This window comes from Limanda limanda, chromosome 7 (assembly GCF_963576545.1).
Source record: "Limanda limanda chromosome 7, fLimLim1.1, whole genome shotgun sequence".
Classification (NCBI taxonomy): Eukaryota; Metazoa; Chordata; class Actinopteri; order Pleuronectiformes; family Pleuronectidae; genus Limanda; species Limanda limanda.
The window spans coordinates 24,903,976-24,922,339 of NC_083642.1; the positions used below are offsets into that span (position 1 = coordinate 24,903,976).

Below are 18,364 nucleotides of genomic sequence, written 5' to 3' on the forward strand. Positions count from 1 at the left end.
TTATCAGATATGCAGTCTGCCGGGAAGATTCACGGACACATTCTGATCAACAGTCAATTAAATGTATACACGTATAAAGGCAAGCAGACTCACAGAAAAACCAGCCACACAAATGTAACTTCTGTATCACCTGTATTTATTTGTTTACAGTGAGTGCCACTTTGTCAATGTTCAATCATAGATATATCTTTATATTTGCAAGTAGATTTAATGTCAGTCTTAATCATTAGCTCGAGAGCAGCATAATGGTCAACAGTGACATCAAGCAAGTTGAGAATTGTGATTGTGGTCAGAGACAGCATGAAGGGAAGCCGCAGACATTATAAATACCTGTTTTGATTTCTCTTTCCAACTTTAAATCCATTTCAGACCTGAAGTCACCACAGAAGAGTTGCAAGATTTAGTCTCAATAAAAGCTGATGAATGATGATTCCAGACAGTAAAAGATCAGTTGTACAAACCACCAAAACATTTGGAAACCACACTTTTTAATGATAAGAACAGAACCCAAAACACAGCTGGAAAACAACCCTGTGTGCCTGTGAACAATCAACAGTTCATCTGCCAGAAATGTCCCTGCTGGATGTGCATACACGAGCATGCTCTGTCCCCTCGGAGGGAAGTTGTATCTGTTTGTATTAGGCTCAAATGCTGCAGATGTGAGAGAAGTGAAGAGACAGGTGGTGTAGTGGACTGTGGATGGGTGACAGCACAGAGCAATCCCTTCTTGAGAGAATGAGAGGAACAGCCGAGATGAAAAGAACACCATCCTGGTAGATAGACACAGATGGGATAGAGCCACACCTTCAGTAATATCAAGTGCCAGCCTGGGAGATTCACTTCTCCATTTTTTAACCACTATCAAAGTTTGGGAGAAACGTCATCGCTGACTCGGCTCTAGTCCATCAGTTTCTATCTGTGAGGTTGGTGAAGCAACAAAGCTGTTGTGTAGTGGAGCCTATGAGTCGTTGACAGACATGCTCTCCATGGCGTTAGGCAGGTTCTGGTCTCCTCCACCCTGCTTCTTCTTCTTGCCTCCTGCTCCTCCTTCCTGATTTTTCTTTGCTTTTTTAGACATCTCCTGATCAATAGGAGCAGGCTTGACAAACTTGATGATCTCTGTCAAACCTGGAGGACAGAAACAAAAATTACATTCAAGCCTACAAGCGGAAAAACAAAGGTCATTCAGCTCAATAAAAAAATCTGTCACTGGTGGGTGTGATAGTGAGGCAATGAAAACCTTCACACTCAAACTGTGTCAGTGATTAAAGGAACAGTCAGAGATATTAGAAAAAACGCTTTCTAATTGTGGAGTAAGAGCCAAGAGCCAATTAGCTTAGCTTAGCATAAAGGCATGGCCAAATAAGTAGTCTGGCTCTGTCAGAAACTCTTTTGGACGTCTGGTCTTGCAACAAGTGTTAAGGAAACTGTCTTGTAGGTGTGTAGCTGGTTTACTGGTTCTCAGCATGCACTGTAGCGCAGCACCAAAGCATGCAGCTGTGGGTTCGCCTCTACCTCTCAGAATGAAGTGAAACAGTTTAAGTTCTTAGGATTGATCAGTAAAAAGATCTATAGTATATATTTTTTATTCAAAGTTGAAGCCTGAGCAGTAGATATTAGATTATTCGTGCTGAAGAGGCCACACTGATGTCAGACTGGATTTCCTGTGGTAGATCTTAATATTAATATAGTAATAAGTTTAATAAAAAAGACATCATATAAACAAACAATCTTAAGATTACTTTTGTTTTGAATTGTGACTAAGGTACATACTGAGTATTACATTTTACGGTGTGAATAAAACAGCTTGTGGTTGCCATCTGGTGGACAAACATTGTAATTTATCTATCCTAAAATGATTTTTACTTGTTTGCATGCACAGACACAAATACATATATATATATTTATATACATCTCTGCAGTCAGCTAATATTGGCCAATACATGGGCCAGGTAGATTTATGGGACTACTTCTAAATAAACCTTCTATAAGTTATACGTTTTTTTACATTGAGCATTATCAGCATACACTCACCTTGGACAAAAACTTCAGACCAGAATTGAGATTTTGAAAAACAACTTACTTCTAATGATTCACTTTTCCTCTAACAGCTATTTGTAATGTGTGAATGAACACTGCACACACCAGATGTTAAGAATGCAGTCGAGCTTACCTGGGGGCATGAAGTCCTTGAGCTTCTCTGGAATAATGATGCCTTCATCGGTTTGGTAATTCTCCAGGATGGCACACATCACTCGAGTGGTCGCGCACATGGTGGCATTCAACATGTGCACATACTCTGCCTGCATAATGTACAGATAGAGAGGAAGTAAATGGTCTGTATTTATATAGCGATTATCAACTTTTGATCACCACTCAAAGCGCTTTACAGTACAGTTTTTACGATCACCCATTCATACAGTGCATCTTTGTGCAGCAGAGGTGTGTTAGAACATGCAGCCACAGAGGGGAAAACACAGACACTGCCTCTCTGTCTGTCAGCAGGATGATGCATCATCAGCTCAACCGACTTCTATGAGATTCTGTGGAGGGTGGGGCATGACCCAAGGAAGAATCCATACAATATTGGAGTGGATCTGGATAAACGAGCAGATCCAGGATTTCTTTCTAAACTTTCTTTAATATTGCGAGACAGTGGGAGGGTGTGGGCTCTGAGTGCCTTTCTCTTTTGAAACTCATTTAACATCCCGATCAGATGGGTAAAGACAAGGGTGTCAATTTAACCAGCATCAAGTGTTTTTTATGTACCATGTTAATAAATCTGCTTTTTTTAAGTACAGTGAAGTAAGATGTTTTTGCTTAATGGAAACAAAAAAGGCTTTGCATGGACCCCTAGGCAGATCTTCACATGCAGCCCCAAATTTTGGACTGTGCTGATTGAACACGTTAACTGAGACAAGAGTCTCAGTGGTCAACCCTTTACTGCCCAACTACAGCTGAGGGAGAATTAGCATCTCGGTTATATAAACAGCTGCGTTAAAACTAAGAACTCACCTTGTCCATCATCTTCTTGGTCTGTCCGTAGCGGATGCGGAGGCGCCTGGCCTGGTAGTCAGTGCAGTTTGAGCAGGAGACCAGCTCTCTGAAAGCGCCCAAGCCACCAGGGAACCAGGCCTCCAGATCCAGCTTCTTACTTGCTGCATGATTCAAGGCACCTGAGATGACAAGTGGGAGCAGAAAATGATGTCGGATCATGACGCCAACTCTTGCTGTTCTGACAGCCGCTGGTGTTTTAGTGTCATCTGATGACTTTTGAACGGCCAACAGGTTTAACTTTACACAATATGAAATTAAAAATCTTTCTCAAAATTTGGAGTGTAGTTAACCAACATAACAATGTAGAGCTTCAACAAATATATGATTTTCAGGGTTGGGTTTGTTGTATAGAGTTTTTCTGCAGCAATCTGTGCACATGTGTGTATAGATGCAATGTTACATTATTTTAAACAAATAAAACAGTACACTCATGCAAGGGCCAGAGAGTGACCATTTTGGTCACCAAGTATCTATAAACTGCGTTTTTTTTTTTCTTGGTCGCATCGGTGTGCCAAACATTTAGCTGGTGTGTTACTGTATCTGATTGAGACGTGTCGCTTCCTCATCTCATGAGGATTCGGGAAATCAGTGGCAATACCCAGCCGAATTTAAGAAATCACCCATGTATATGGTAACTGTCAAGAAAAAGGTATAATAGATGTATTATTACGGTACCAAAAGGCACAAGTAAACATTTTGGGTGCACCTAAATTCTGTGCTGGTGCAACTTAATGATAAACTTAGTCTGGAGCAGGGACCTTCTTCTCTATGTTAGCTTTCATTTTCACATTACACTCACTCAAAATAGAGCAAGAATCTTGACTCTGTTGTCATCTAGCTGAGTAACCAAAAACAAGAATGACACTTGTTCATACATCATGGATCTATTTTACCTGATCTTGATCTTGTATTTGTGTGTGTCACACCTACCAGAGACTATATTGACGATGCGATAAGGAATTCCTAGCGTCTGGTAGAACTCCTCTGCCGTCCCGATCATCTCATCAAACATCTCCCATGATTTGTTATCATGTGGGGAGGCATACACAAACTGCTCAATCTAGAGGGAGACACAAAGGAAAACTTAATGGATCAACTGCAGCGTGTAAACAAACATACCAAAAGCAAAAATCAATGTTAATAAGTGAATGCTTTAAAAAAGAAATTTGATTATTATGTTCTTTCAAACTACTTCGGTCTGTGTATGTTATAAAGTTTTGGCTACAGGAAATGATAAGAAGTTTTGACAAAGAGTAATTAGTTATTTATTTGAACTTTATTTCACTGACAATAAAAGGGACATTACTGACCTTTTCAAACTGGTGCACCCTGAAGATCCCGCGGGTGTCTCGGCCATGGGAGCCCACTTCCTGTCTGAAGCAGGTGGAGAAGCCGGCGTAGCGGATGGGCAGGTCCTCGGGTTTCAGCCACTCGTCCCTCAGGAAGGCTGCGATGGGCTGCTCAGAGGTGGCAATGAGGTACTTCTCATCTATGGAGTTGTCGTCTGACTTCTCACTGCCTTTACCGATGACCTGGAAAAAGTAACAGTGGACAGAAATCCATTGATCCAGCTGACTGTGAATGAGTGCAAACTTTTGCAGAGTCGCAAAATATAACACATTACATATGCAGCTCATGGTACGAAATACCAGAGTTGTACAATGAAATTCATTTAACCTCTCTGAAAAACTACTGAAAGAGCTGAAATGCAATAGACATACATAATTTGCCTTTATAGCAGATATACATTCAAATCATTAAACAAAAGCAGGATGGTTCCTTAACGTTTAGGTTAATTCACTGGGAATGGCTTAAGATGCAGGATTTAAAAGAAGAGACAATGTTGAATATCCCTTGCTTGAATGTTCTCTGAGCTATATTGATGATAAACTGCCGACCAGCAGCAAATGTCAAGGATCACCAGATGTAAGCAACCAGTGGAAGATAGGGTCAGGCATGATATGTCTACCTGCCAGTTAGCAATGCAGCTTTGCAGCACTGTATATTTTCCTGGAAAAGGTTTGGCCTTCCTGACTTTAGGTTTATCCTTCTCTCAATTTTAAGACACATCATCAGAAGTATATCCAACGATCATGGGATGTTTTGGCCATTATCATTCTATGGTCTTCTGAGGAAGGCCCCACCATGTTCGACCGAGTCCTGGGGGGTCCCACAGCCTATCGAGTTTTGTTTTCAAGGTGTTTGGGTTAATGATCTGTAGTGTCCCGTTTTCTCGAAATTACAAATCACTATCAAGAGCTAGATGTCAGTGTATTTGGACTTTAATCTGCTTGTTTTAAGTTATTTTAAATTTGGAGTCCTTGTCTGGTTTATTTATTGGGACATAATATAAGGTTCTCCTGTAAGGAACTAACCACTTTACCAGTGCAAACTGTGGTTATTAGCATCACAAGGTATCATAAGTCTGGCCAATCGGGTCGGGAGTCCTGGCCTCTCTTGATATTTCTTCCTACAGCTGCTGTAGACATCTTGATGGGTCATTTTCTGGGTTACATTACATACACCGTACAACGTCAGGTTACCATAACTATCTAGAGCTGGCTTCTGTAGAAAAGTAGGATAGCTAGTATGTCAGTGATAGACTCCTGCAATTCTTTTTTCAGTGGGGGGGCCTTCAAGAGCTATATTGCTGGAAACAGCTCGAAACTACATCATTTGGTATATGTTTTTTTGTAGGTCTAATCCATCTGTAATATTGTCAGTGTTAGGTATTAAACTTATTCACTTAATTTAAAAGATGGATCTTGGTACAATTATATTAGCACGCCCCACCGCTCACAAACCTTGTAAAGCTCATCGTCAAACTGGCTGAGCTGGGCGACTTCCTGCATGACCTCTTTCCTCATGAAGAAGGGTGTGTAGAGCATTGTATAACTCTTGCTGTACAGGATCCTTAAGGCGTAGTTGATCAGAGCCTGCTCCAGGAAAACCAGAGGGCCCTAAACGACAACACGGGAAAGAAAAACAACTCAACAGCTGGTCTCTTGGGTTGAGATATTTGCATCGATTTACTTGTTTGTATGAAACATGTCTGTCCATACATGCGTCTGAGCTGGTATCTTAACTCACCTTCAAAAAGTAACCTCTGCTGCCGGCCACAACAGCTCCCTTCTCGCCCTCAAAACCATCGATCATGACCACCAGGTCCACATGGGAGTACTTCTTCTGGACAGTGCAGTCGCCCCAGGTGCGCTCTACCCTGTTGTCTGCATCCTGTCAGGAGGGGAGACGGGAGAAACAGTCACATTGCTTTGCATGTCAGGGTTTATTTTTAATGATAGACTCCATTCTCCTGAACGTGGATGATACCATTCTTGCACAAATCTGCATGAAGGTCATCTGCCATTCTTCAAAACGTATGTATTAATCAATCCACTTAATTGTTGAGGATTTTGTCAATGACTGAGACAATAATTAACAGTAGATTATCAATTTAAATTGCATTATTAAATCAAAGTCATGTTATCAACCCCCACCTCGTCATTGCTGATGGGCACCGATGGGTGCAAAACATTGCCGACCTCCCTCTGGTACTCAAAGCGCTCCGCCTCCAGCCTTATCCTCTCACCATCAGCTTTCTCCATCGCCTCGTCCACCAACACACGCACCTTTTTGATCTGGGTTACTGTCAGGGCCTGACAGACAAAAAAATATGTAAACAAGCAAGGAATTAAAAGACAGACATAAAGGTATGTCGTTCTTCGTCACACCCACACAGATTCATGTAATAAGGGGCAAAAATGCCACCATTCAGGTTTGGGCTGTAACGATTCTTGAACCAAAACCGAAAACGCGGTCCACAGTTGCTGTTTGCGATACACGAAGACCGAACTGTGAAATGTCTCCCTGCCAAACCCCTGAGCATGCCACAGCAGCAGGTGCAACCTTCTGGGTTCATGTGTGTTCAATCACAACCCCGGGACCACAACCCCGTGACTTCAGAGCCAAGAGTGTGGGGGTCGGAGAGGACACACCAAAGTGTGTTGTGAAGTCTGCTTGTTCTCGCTGCTCAGGAGCAGACACGGTGTCTCTGAAGACAGAGGCAAGAGGAAATCAGGTGTCCGAGTCAGGTGCATTGTTCTTTATGGAGTTTCCCTGGAGTTTTTTTCTTTCATCTGTTTTTCATTGTTTTAACTAAATTGAAATGAACTATGTTGGGCTTGTAGGGAAGACTGATCCGGATTTTGTAAATATATGGATTGAACTCTGGACATTGAGACTGTGGGAGACACACTGTTTCCTATTCTTTGGTCATTTTGGTTAATGTAGTTTTATGTGAAGACAAGTACAACATTGTGCTTTAGTGTTCTTTTCTTTCCGGTTCCAAATTCTGGTGTTTTAATAAAACCAAGAAATATGCCCCGGCTTTTCCTTATGGACCCACTACATCCCCCTTAAAAACAAAAAATTTAACTGAGGTATCAGCCAAACCGTGGGTTTGAAGTATCGTTACAGCCGTACCTCCGTTAGAGTAAAGGCCGGCACATGCTTCTGCGTTTTCACGGGAACGGAGACGCAAGAGCCCTTCCGGGCCCCTCACGGCCCTTCCTACGTCCTTACGTGCGTCGGCCAATTTTTCTAACTAGACGGCAAAGCCCCGCAAGCGTCACCCGGCCGCGAGGGCTGTGATTGGTCTGCTGACTACATCATTTCCGGAGTCGCATTTCCGGTTCATGCCCGGAAACCACGGAAGATTTAGAAGAACGAATATGGACCAGATAGAAGAGCACTTGGCAGAAGAGATCCGACACTATGTCCACTAGTATAACCCGTCACTAACCGGCGGATTTTTCCGCCAGAAAAAGGCTCTGCGGAGCCGCCGTGGCGATGTAAATAAATCGCTCTTCTTCGTGCAACACACGAAGAAGAGCCGACTTCGACAAAAAACATTACTGCGCCTAGTGTTCTGGCGGGGAATTGCATGGCAACAAGCACAACGGTTGGAGAACCATGAATGAGAACGAGTCCTGCGTTACAGCTGCGTGCCCCTGACGACGCAGAAGCATGCGCCGGCCTTAAGAGCTTAAAGTGAAGACAACCATACCGATAGTGTTTCAGCTGTTAGGGACTCAAGGTTCTGTGCTTCTTCAGGTACAGCCTCGTCCTCCCCAACATGCTCCTTCTTCTGCATTCACAACAAAGAAATATATGTAAGGGTGCAAATAAACGGGTCACATTCCAAATGTCTGTGCTGCTGCTGCTTTACCTTCATTTTCTCCCCAATGCTCTTGCTACACAGGTTCTTCATCTTGTTGAGGTTGTCTGAATTGAAGCGACCTGTTAATGGGCACAGTCATTCAGTCAGTGCACTGTCAGGAGATGTGTGGGAGACAACTGCAGTAGCAGTAGTGGAAAAAATTGATTCTGTTCAGAAGCGCGATATTTTGCGCCCGCGATTATATCGATACTGTAGCACAAAGTATTGCAATTTTTTTTTTAATGCTTTATTTACAATTATATATGTAACAGCCCCTGGCTGGCAAAGCATGACGAGGAGAGTTTCAGAGTTTAAAAGATACCTAGTGTGTATGCGGAGAGGATGTTCTCCACTGCAGGAGCACTTAACATCTGAGCATGTTGACCAACTCCTTTTTCTGAACAAAAATGCCAATATTCCCAAATGAATTTAACATTTTGGGTCATGACCTTGCAGCCAACTGGACTGGACTCTAGTAGTACACATTTGTTTATTTTTCTCAATTTGATTAAAGCTCTAAGTTACTCTTATTTATATGATTATTCTCAGGTTTATGTTACTCTATTATGTCTGCTGTGCTTGATGTTACTGTATTGTATTTGAATAATTGTAAGTTATGTGCTGGGAGCTCAGCGGTCATTTGAGAGGTCTCCTATTCAAAAAATAATTACAAAGGTCCTGTGTCCTGAATGTTCAAGGACAAGGTTTTTGCACTACCCTTTCTTAGTTTTTGCACTTTTTTGCACAGTTAATGTGTAGAATGTTGTTCACAGAATTCAATGTGACATTTGAAGTGAGTTGAGCAGTCTTATTTTCCTCATTTTTTGTAATACCTTTGAATAATATGGGGGACATGAATTGCAATATATCATATAATCAATTTGCAATACTTGCTGCATCGCAATATGTTAAGAATCGCAATAATATTGAATCATGGCCCAAATATCGCAATTCTATTGAATCGTCACATTTTTGCCAATTCCCACCCCTAAGTAGCAGGGCTCCTGCTGACAGGGGTTACTCTCAGTAACAACCTACACTCATAAAGTCAAAAGCCATGATAAAAACAGACTATTTCTGTCACTTAAACATGGACCACAGTGCCCTGATCGTGTCATACTCTGAATCAGACTGGCGCTGTTCGTAGCTCCTCTGCAGGGCGAGGTTGACTTGACCTGTTGCAGACTGGGATTGCATCAGATTGCACGCTTGCATCCAGCATCGCTAAGCTAACACAGCCTTCGCGTTAGCAACAGAAGCAACACTTATGGGAACGTGTGATAAACCAGTGATTGGTACCTCATCCATTATAACCCTGAAACCAGGAAGCCACCTTTGAGTGTGTGGAGGATAACGAGCCGGCTCATTAGAATATGCCGAAAGGTGCTAGCTATGCTAACATTAGCCACATTGCTGCTTGCTATCATCTTGCCGCTTTTAAATATTAGCTTAATTTACTGACGAGCATCACCACCTATACAAGTTTTTTTTTTTTTAATACTGTCAAAGGATTTTTCAGTGATCAATTCGGCGTCTTAATAATGCACCAAACGTACATGTATTTACTATTTCAATGATAAACCTTCTGGCATTTCTCGCAGTCCACTGCAGCGGAGCGGACGCGTCACTACTGCGGTGGCAGAACAAGCAGATTCACAATTAAAGTATCTTCCCAGGGGCTGTTTTTGTATTTGAGGAAACCGAATGAGAGACTGGATCCTACACACATGGGAAGTCGTTTTAAATCATTGGCGAGTGTGTCTTTCGGTGGTCTTCAGATGCTAGCGCTCAAATTGACCGGATTCCTAATGGAGTTGGGCGTGGGCTACTCTCCAGTGAGGTTGAGCTAACGTTAGCATCTGTAGCCGCCGGGGTAACGTCAGCTTCTGAGAGGGAGACCAGCGAACGGAAGCGGCGCTTACATTTCCTCCACTCCGTGTCCGCAGCCACCAGTTTGTCCACGAGTGAGACATCTTTGAACCGCTTCCTCTGGATCTCGCGGACGGCTTCGGGGTCTCCGCCTTTGTCTGTCCGGAACAGGTCCAAGTCGAGCACCATGTTTGCTGCAGGTCTTCCACGTTGTCTGACTGTCAGCGGCTGAATGAGCTCACCGCCGTGCAGCACTACATCTGGGTTGCCAGAGCTTCTCGCTCCGCTAACAAATCCGTAACCACAAGCTGAAAAAGACCAATCGTGACATTAGTTTTACCAAAAGCTCTCTTTCCAAGAAACAAAGCCAAACACCGTGAGATAGGTTATCATTCTTTTGTTGATGTTTAGTCAGAATTATTTTTGAGAGCAAGGTTTTATTTTCAGCCAACCTGGCAACTTACGTCTGCAAAACTTCATGTCAAGTTCTTTTTAATATATGAAAAAAAACATTAAATGGCCAATTTCTCAGTTTTTACAGTGATGAACACAAGAATTAACTCGATGAACCGCAGTTGATGTTACCTAAATAGAGTAGTTAATTATGTCTTCACCTGCATTTGTTTGTTTGTTTGTTTGTTAGCAGGATTACACAAAAACAATTCAACTGATTTCCAATGTTTAGGTGACTGATATCTGACTGTGTGCAATTTGGTGCAGGTCCAAATTAAATCCAGATCGAGTGAATTTAAATGAAGGGGAGTGTTGGGCCTTGGCAGAGGTATTAGCTCCAGCTCGTGCTATTTTAATTACAACATAGATCTGTCGACAGAGAGTATTCTTGTCCAAGGTGCATGCCAGCAGTCTAACCACGGAACTTGAAGTACAATAGAAACATGTCAGTATTATGCCCTTTTGGAGGGAGCAGTAGAGCAGATGTCTGGATCTCTAGAAGTCAAGTCAAGATTGATTTTAGATTCTCAAGAATGAAGACGGACTTATTTCAATGCCAGAGACACGATGGTGACTCCCAAAACAAAATAAAATAAAGTTTCCTTTGATATAGGAAGACTGAAATCAAAGGATTCATGGTCCATGTATGTCCGGGTTACAGAAAATCGTGTTTTAATGGCGTGTAATCAAACTTTGACGTCACGCCACGGTCACACCGTGTGACGAAAAATAAATCTGTCAGTCTGTTTTTATCTCCATCTTGTTGTGATGACACTCATCTCAATTTGAAGTTGATCCGATGAAAACCCTGTTACAAGTACATCGAAGAAAAAATGTGGAATATGGCCAAAATGGCCACTAAATGCAAAATAGCAGGCTTCCTGTTTTGTTTTTCCAATTGCACCTAAGACTTTTTTGTTTGTCTGGTCATGATACACCTGTATATCGATTTTTGTGAAGACCGGTCAATGTGAACACGTTCCAGGGGTCTCGGGGGGCACCGTTGAGCCATTTTGCGATGCCCATTGAAAATTCCTTCAGAATACGTAAATTTTCACCGCTTTCTAACTTTCTGCAAATTTTGGTAAGAAGTTGAGCATGGTAAAGCCCTCAAAAAGCCAATTAATTTGCCTGAATAATAATAATCCTTACAATTTCAATAGGGTCTCACCTGATAGAGTCTCACCTGACCTTTGAAGTCAGTGCTCGGGCCCTAAATACTAATCTTATGCATTTCTATTCTGTAAGGTTTCTCATACACAGAATTAAAGTTGTGAACATATATAGGTCTCACAAATTCCCTGAGAAAAAGTGAGCTTAAGTTAAAGCATTAGTTTTATAAGATAGTTTGAAGTTGGGGCATTATGCTGTGAAACCGAGAGAGCAATACAAACGTCTACAATCTCACCCTATGTTGGACTTTAACCACGACACCAGATGTAGCAAAACAAAACATGTTCATTTCACAATCAACGCTTACACCTTTCAACCGCAAATTCATTGTTCTAAGAACTTAACATCTGAAGGGAAGGTTGATTCATTCTCTTTCGCTTTAAGACAATATGCTTACGGACCCGGCAGAAAAAAAAAAGGATTGAAGAAAGAAAGTAGTAGGGACAAAGGGTGAGAGATGGGGCAATGGCTTGTGACTGGCAGGTAGTTTGGAGTTGCTGGAGAACTGGTGCTGGCGTCCAAAGGCCCAGATAATAAATACGTTATCGAGAAGCATGAGGAAAAACTCTGGGTATTGACTCCGATGAGTAGGCAGAGTAGTCCTGTGGCGAGTGGGAGGAGAGCTGGGGTACTTAACCTGAGCTCGATGACAGACAGCTGTGGAGATGAGTCAGGAGCAGGTGACCCAGGCCCATTACACACATGGTTCCTTTAAGTGGGGTCATGTTTACCATGCCAAATTCGGGTTTCTACATGTAAGACTTTTAAAGAGATTTTTAAGAACATAATAAATGTAATTTAAGACCTATAAGAGTCCCAGAACTACCTACACTCAGGGATGGGCAAAAATACATCAAAATGTATTTCGATACAAAATACCCCTCGAATAAATGTATCAAAATGAAATACAAAATACTGGTGCCAGAAAATGTAACAAAATACAATACATGTATTTTGTATTTAAAATATAGAAAATACTTTTTCTGGATTTTCCGTTTTCTCACAATTTGGTATAGCAGAGCATTCAGGTTTGGGCTATATAATGTACACAAAGCTCTGGTGAACCCCAAAAAAGGAAGAACAGTCACAGAATGTCAGTGTTACAACAATGTGATTGATTATGTATATATACAGTACTGCGCAAAAGTTTGAGGCAGGTGTGAAAAATGCTGTAAACTAAGAATGCTTTGAAAAATGGAAGTGTTTACAGTTTATTTTCATCAATTAACAAAATGCAAAGTGAGCGAACAAAAGAAAAATCTAAATCAAATCAATACTTGGTGTTACTACCCTTTGCCTTCAAACCAGCATCAATTCTTATAGGTACACTTGCACAAAGTCAGGGATTTTGTAGGATTATAGTCAGATGTATGATCAACCAATTATACCAAACAGGTGCTAATGATCATCAATTTCACATGTAGGTTGAAACACAGTCATTAACTGAAACAGAAACAGCTGTGTAGGAGGCTTCAAACTGGGTGAGGAACAAACTCTGCTTCCAATGTGAGGTTGTGAAAGACAGTTTGATGTCACAGGTCATCACCATGGCAAGACTGAGCACAGCAACAAGACACAAGGTAGTTATAGAGCTTCAGCAAGGTCTCTCCCAGACTAAGAGTTCAAAGCAGACTGGGGTTTCCAGATGTGCTGTTCAAGCTCTTTTGAAGAAGCACAAAGAAATGGGCAACGTTGAGGTTCATAGACGCAGTGGTCGGCCAAGGAAACTTAGTGCAGAAGATGAAAAATACATCAAGCTTATTTCCCTTCGAAATCTGAAGATGTCCAGCAGTGCTATCAGCTCAGAACTGGCAGAGACCAGTGGGACCCATGTACACCCATCTACTGTCCGGAGAAGTCTGATCAGAAGTGGTCTTCATGGAAGAGTTGCAGCCAAAAAGCCTCCGACATGGGAACAAGGCCAAGCGACTCAACTATGCACCAAAACATAGGACCTGGGGTGTAGACAAATGGCAGCAGGTGCTCTGGACTGATGAGTGAAATGTTGAAGTTGACTTGAGATCAAAAGAGTTGACGCATCAACACTGAAAGAAACTAAATATGTTAAAATAAAACTGATCTTCTTTCTCATTATCTCTCAACAAAGTTACTCAAACTTCTGAACCTATCACTGGGAATTTTGTTTAGGGGCGGGGCAGGACTTTGTAATAAATAGTGAGGGTATATAATATATAATGATTCAGGAGCTATTGTGACACGTTTTACCACTGCCTGGTTAACTGAGGAAATGTTGGTGTCAGAACTCTAAACCCAGCTCACTGTAAAGCAGGGGGGCCCAATACGTCGATCGCGATCGGACAAGAGACAGTCACGTGGACGCTCCGGCGCACGTACCCACTTTTTTTTTTTTTTGCCGTCGCCGCCGCCGCCCCTGCCGCCGCCGCCACGCCCCCCGCCCTGGACGATGTTGCGAACGTCAACGCGGCGGACTGCTCGTCACGCCGGGTTCAAACCGGATGCGGAAGCGCCGCCGAAGCGCGCCGCGCTTATCCCTAGAGCGCCGGCGCTTTGCTGTACACACCGGACGCTGAAGCGCCACGCTAATAATATCACATACTTTTGCTGTTATCAGCCTGCAGTAAAAACGGCATTTAATCATTTTTTTCCAAACATATACTTACTTGTTGCTCCAACATTAACTGCAACACAGCCCAACATGTGTCTTCTTTGTCTCATATGTGCTGAGGATCATACAACTCACTGTACTTCTCCACTTAAATTATTAATTTAATATCATCCATCTTCAAGAACTTCTCCGCTGTTTGCTATGTCGGGTGTGGAGGGTAAATTACGTATTCTCCACTCAAACCTATGTGGAGAATACGTAGCCCCCCCCCCTCTCTCTCTCTTTTTATCTATATGACTGCTTGTGGTTGGGCAGAGGGGGACATTTAATAATGTGATTGGTAAAATTGGTAAAATTAAATCTCCAGGACAACAGAAGGGGAATACAAACTATGGGATGCATATTTAATCATTTATGTCATACAAAATATGTTATCAATATCGTTTAAAATCATTTTTCAGTGTGTTTCCTGGCGCCAGAAAAAAGAGGGGGTACGTGCGCGGGGGGGTGGGGGGGGGGGTAGATGTTGTTGAGCTGGTCATTTCAAGAGTAGCTCCCAAGCCTATAAAGTGTGGGCACCCCTGCTGTAAAGTATTAAAAAGAAACCTGCTGCCTCAAATGGCAGCAGGTGCTCTGGACTGATGAGTCAAAAGTTGAAATATTTGGCTGTAGACGAAGGCAGTTTGTTCACCGAAGGGCTGGAGAGCGGTACAATAATGAGTGTCTGCAGGCGACAGTGAAGCATGGTGGAGGTTCCTTGCAAGTTTGGGGCTGCATTTCTACAAATGGAGTTGGAGATTTGGTCAGAATTAATAGTATCCTCAATGCTGACAAATACAGACAGATACTTATCCATCATGCAATGCCATCAGGGAGGCGTATGATTGGCACCAAATTTATTCTGCAGCAGGACAACGACCCCAAACATACAGTCAATGTCATTAAGAACTATCTTCAGCGTAAAGAAGAACAATAAGTCCTGGAGGTGATGGTATGGCCCCCACAGAGATCTCAAAATCATGGAGTCTGTCTGGGATTACATGAAGAGACAGAAGGATTTGAGGAAGCCTACATCCACAGAACATCTGTGGTTAGTTCTCCAAGATGTTTGGAACAACCTACCAGCCAAGTTCCTTCAAAAACTGTGTGCAAGTCTACCCAGACGAATCGATGCTGTTTTTGAAGGCAAAGGGTGGTCACACCAAATACTGATTTGATTTAGATTTCTCTTCTGTTCATTCACTGCATTTTGTTAATTGATGCATACTCGTGAACAGTATTTTGAGCATTTTAAATACAAAATTACTCCACTCTAAAGTATTTTGTTACAAATTACGTTCGATTTTTTATCGGCCCTATCAAATACAAATTACAAAATACTCAAAGTAATTGAAATACGTATTTCAAATACAAGTAATAAAAATACTGCCCATCTCTGCCTACACTCCATCATAATTGATAATAGGTGAAGTAGTCGATACGGAATAACACTAGAAGCGTCATGATATATCACAAACTATAGAGACAGTATCTATAGTCTGACTTGGTGAGTGTCTACTCAACTAGTTCAGTTCCATGCTGGTCTTGTTTGTAGTTTTATTACAATGTATCGTGATGATGCATGTCGACAAAACCTTTCTTAAAAAGTACGTTAAGGTACGGAAGCGTATTGCATTCACTTGAAAAAATAAAAAAAGCTCTGGGTAAAAAAAAAAAAAAGTTTGAAAAACAGGGTTTTTCCTGTTTTTTGAACTTATGCTACATATAGGTAGAGGATAGTTTTTATTTTTGTCCCGTTAGTGGCTTTATTATAGAAGATTGATGTGTAGTTCCTGTTATAAGCAGGTTGGTGGTTGGGACTCTTGTTTTGAAAGGGGTTCTAACGGAAAAGGGTTCTATCGATTGATAAAAGTGTGAAGGAAAATAAACGAGTGTGATGTCCCGATTCAATAACCATCTCTCGTGTCCTCTTTCGGTTGAGGCCTCCTGACAGTATAATAGAACAAACCGCTCGGCTACATTAGTCTGTTGCAGGTTCAGGCTGATGCAACAGCAACCAAACTCCATGCGTGTGAGAGCTTCAGGCAGGATTAAGGGAACGCCTTTTCCGGAGAAAACTTAACTCAGAAAAACAGGAGTTTTATCTCGTAAAAACAGAAAATAAAAAAGTTCGAAAAACAGGAGAAAAAAAAAGTTTGTTGTCAAAAGTTCGAAAAACAGGATTTTTATCTCGTAAAAACAGGGGGGGAAAAAATAGCGTAAAATGAATATCAACACAATTAAGATCTAGTCTCAAATACTAGATTTTTTAATTGAAGGTAAAGGCATGATTGGTAAGTTCACTCTGAAACACTTTTTATCTTATTTGTTGAAATCCCCTTCACATCCCATTAGTCATCAATAAATTAACTTGCGCATGACTGGAGTCTTCAGCTGTCAATGTCAATGTCAATTATATTTATATAGCACATCTAAAACAACTTCGTTGAGCAAAGTGCTTCACAAGAATAATGATGCAACAAGAGGACAGCAACACGCAATACATCATACTGCACGTAGTAAAATAAAATAGGAAACGAAAGTAGAATAATTGAAATTAAAATTAAAATATTGACACAGAGCTGTTCAGGCTTGGACTCTGATCATGAGACAGAAGTTTGGTGGTGATAGGAAAATGCACAGTGGAGTTATGACAACATCAGGTTCATCCTTCGCCGTTGACATGGTTTGAATAACTTTGTATCTCCATCTTGTTGTGATGACACTGATCTCAATTTGAAGTTGATCTGATGTAAGCCCTGGGACAAGTACCTCAAAGTAAAAATGTGGACTATGGCCAAAATGGCCACTAAATGCAAAATAGCAGGCTTCCTGTGTTTTTCCAATTGTACCTCCCGACTTTTTTGTTTGTCTGGTCATGATACACCTGTGTATCGATTTTTGTGAAGATTGGTCAATGTGGACACGTTCCTGGGGTCTCGTGGGGGCAGCGTTGAGCCTTTTTGCGACGCGCATTGAAAATTCCTCCAGATTACGTAAATTTTCACCACTTTCTAAATTTCTGCAAGTTTGGGTAAGAATTTGAGCATGTTAAAGCCCTCAAAAAGCCAATTAATTTGCCTGAATAATAATAATAATAATCCTTAAAATTTCAATAGGGCCTCACCTGTCAGTGCCTGTCAGTGCTCGGGCCCTAAATATATGTTCAAATTAATAAAATCACTGAAAAGTGGGCTTCTTGCAGTTGTCAGTGTGTGTTCATTTGTTATGGGTGCGTAGCTTTTGTGAGAAGTCTGATGGGTAGGGATGGGATGTATCGGTTTCTTTTTTTAAAAGTGTAGCCTTCTCTTGCTAGCTTTTTCAGCTTTACCTACCCTAGCTGTCCTGCAAATGTTCACAGTTTTGTATGATAACAGTGTTACGACAGGCACGGAAGTTGTAGGACAGGCTGCCTGAAAGTCTTTGTTGTTGTTCTGCGAGTGTTATTGAAGTTATGTACGTCGAAATAAAGTTAACTGTCTCATCTGAAGTCGCCAGTTTACCATTAATCTGGAAAGTCAGAAGTCTGCGAGTCATTAGACATAACATTCACCTCTTTGGGTAGTCCTGACCTTGGACCTCGAAATGTTCTCAATAATCAGAGCTTAGGTGTTGTGAGGTGTTAAAGCTGATGATTTCAGAGGGGGTGGAGGTTAACTTTTCACTGGATGATGATAAGTTAATATATTGTATGTTTAGTTTTCTCTCTTGATATGCAATGGCATGGTATGTTTTTCATCCAAGCCCTTATGTCCCCACTTCTTTTCAGCACAAAGTGACTCCATTGCACATAAATGTCAGAAAACCTATGGTCACTTGACTTTAATATATGATTACATGCGTAAAAGTATATATTTAATAGAAATACAATATAAAATAAAATACTTTCCAAAATAAAATACAATGAAACAATAAAAATAAAATACCATTCTCATCTCTGTATGCAATATGCACATGTATAAATAAAA

The 18,364-nt window shown here is 41.4% G+C and overlaps 1 protein-coding gene across 1 annotated transcript; it reads right to left on the bottom strand.

Annotated features, from left to right (window-relative positions):
• Positions 1 to 119: 119 nt before the first annotated feature.
• sars1 (seryl-tRNA synthetase 1) lies at positions 120 to 10,358 on the bottom strand. The gene is made up of 11 exons (XM_061074326.1): positions 10,198 to 10,358; positions 8,285 to 8,355; positions 8,123 to 8,203; positions 6,555 to 6,713; positions 6,148 to 6,291; positions 5,862 to 6,017; positions 4,368 to 4,589; positions 3,988 to 4,117; positions 3,016 to 3,176; positions 2,174 to 2,303; positions 120 to 1,128 (listed from the first exon to the last, which is right to left on the bottom strand). The coding sequence occupies exons 1-11, from the start codon at positions 10,331 to 10,333 to the stop codon at positions 959 to 961; spliced, it is 1,560 nt and encodes a 519-aa protein (XP_060930309.1). The 5' UTR covers positions 10,334 to 10,358; the 3' UTR covers positions 120 to 958.
• Between the last annotated feature and the right edge of the window lie 8,006 nt (positions 10,359 to 18,364).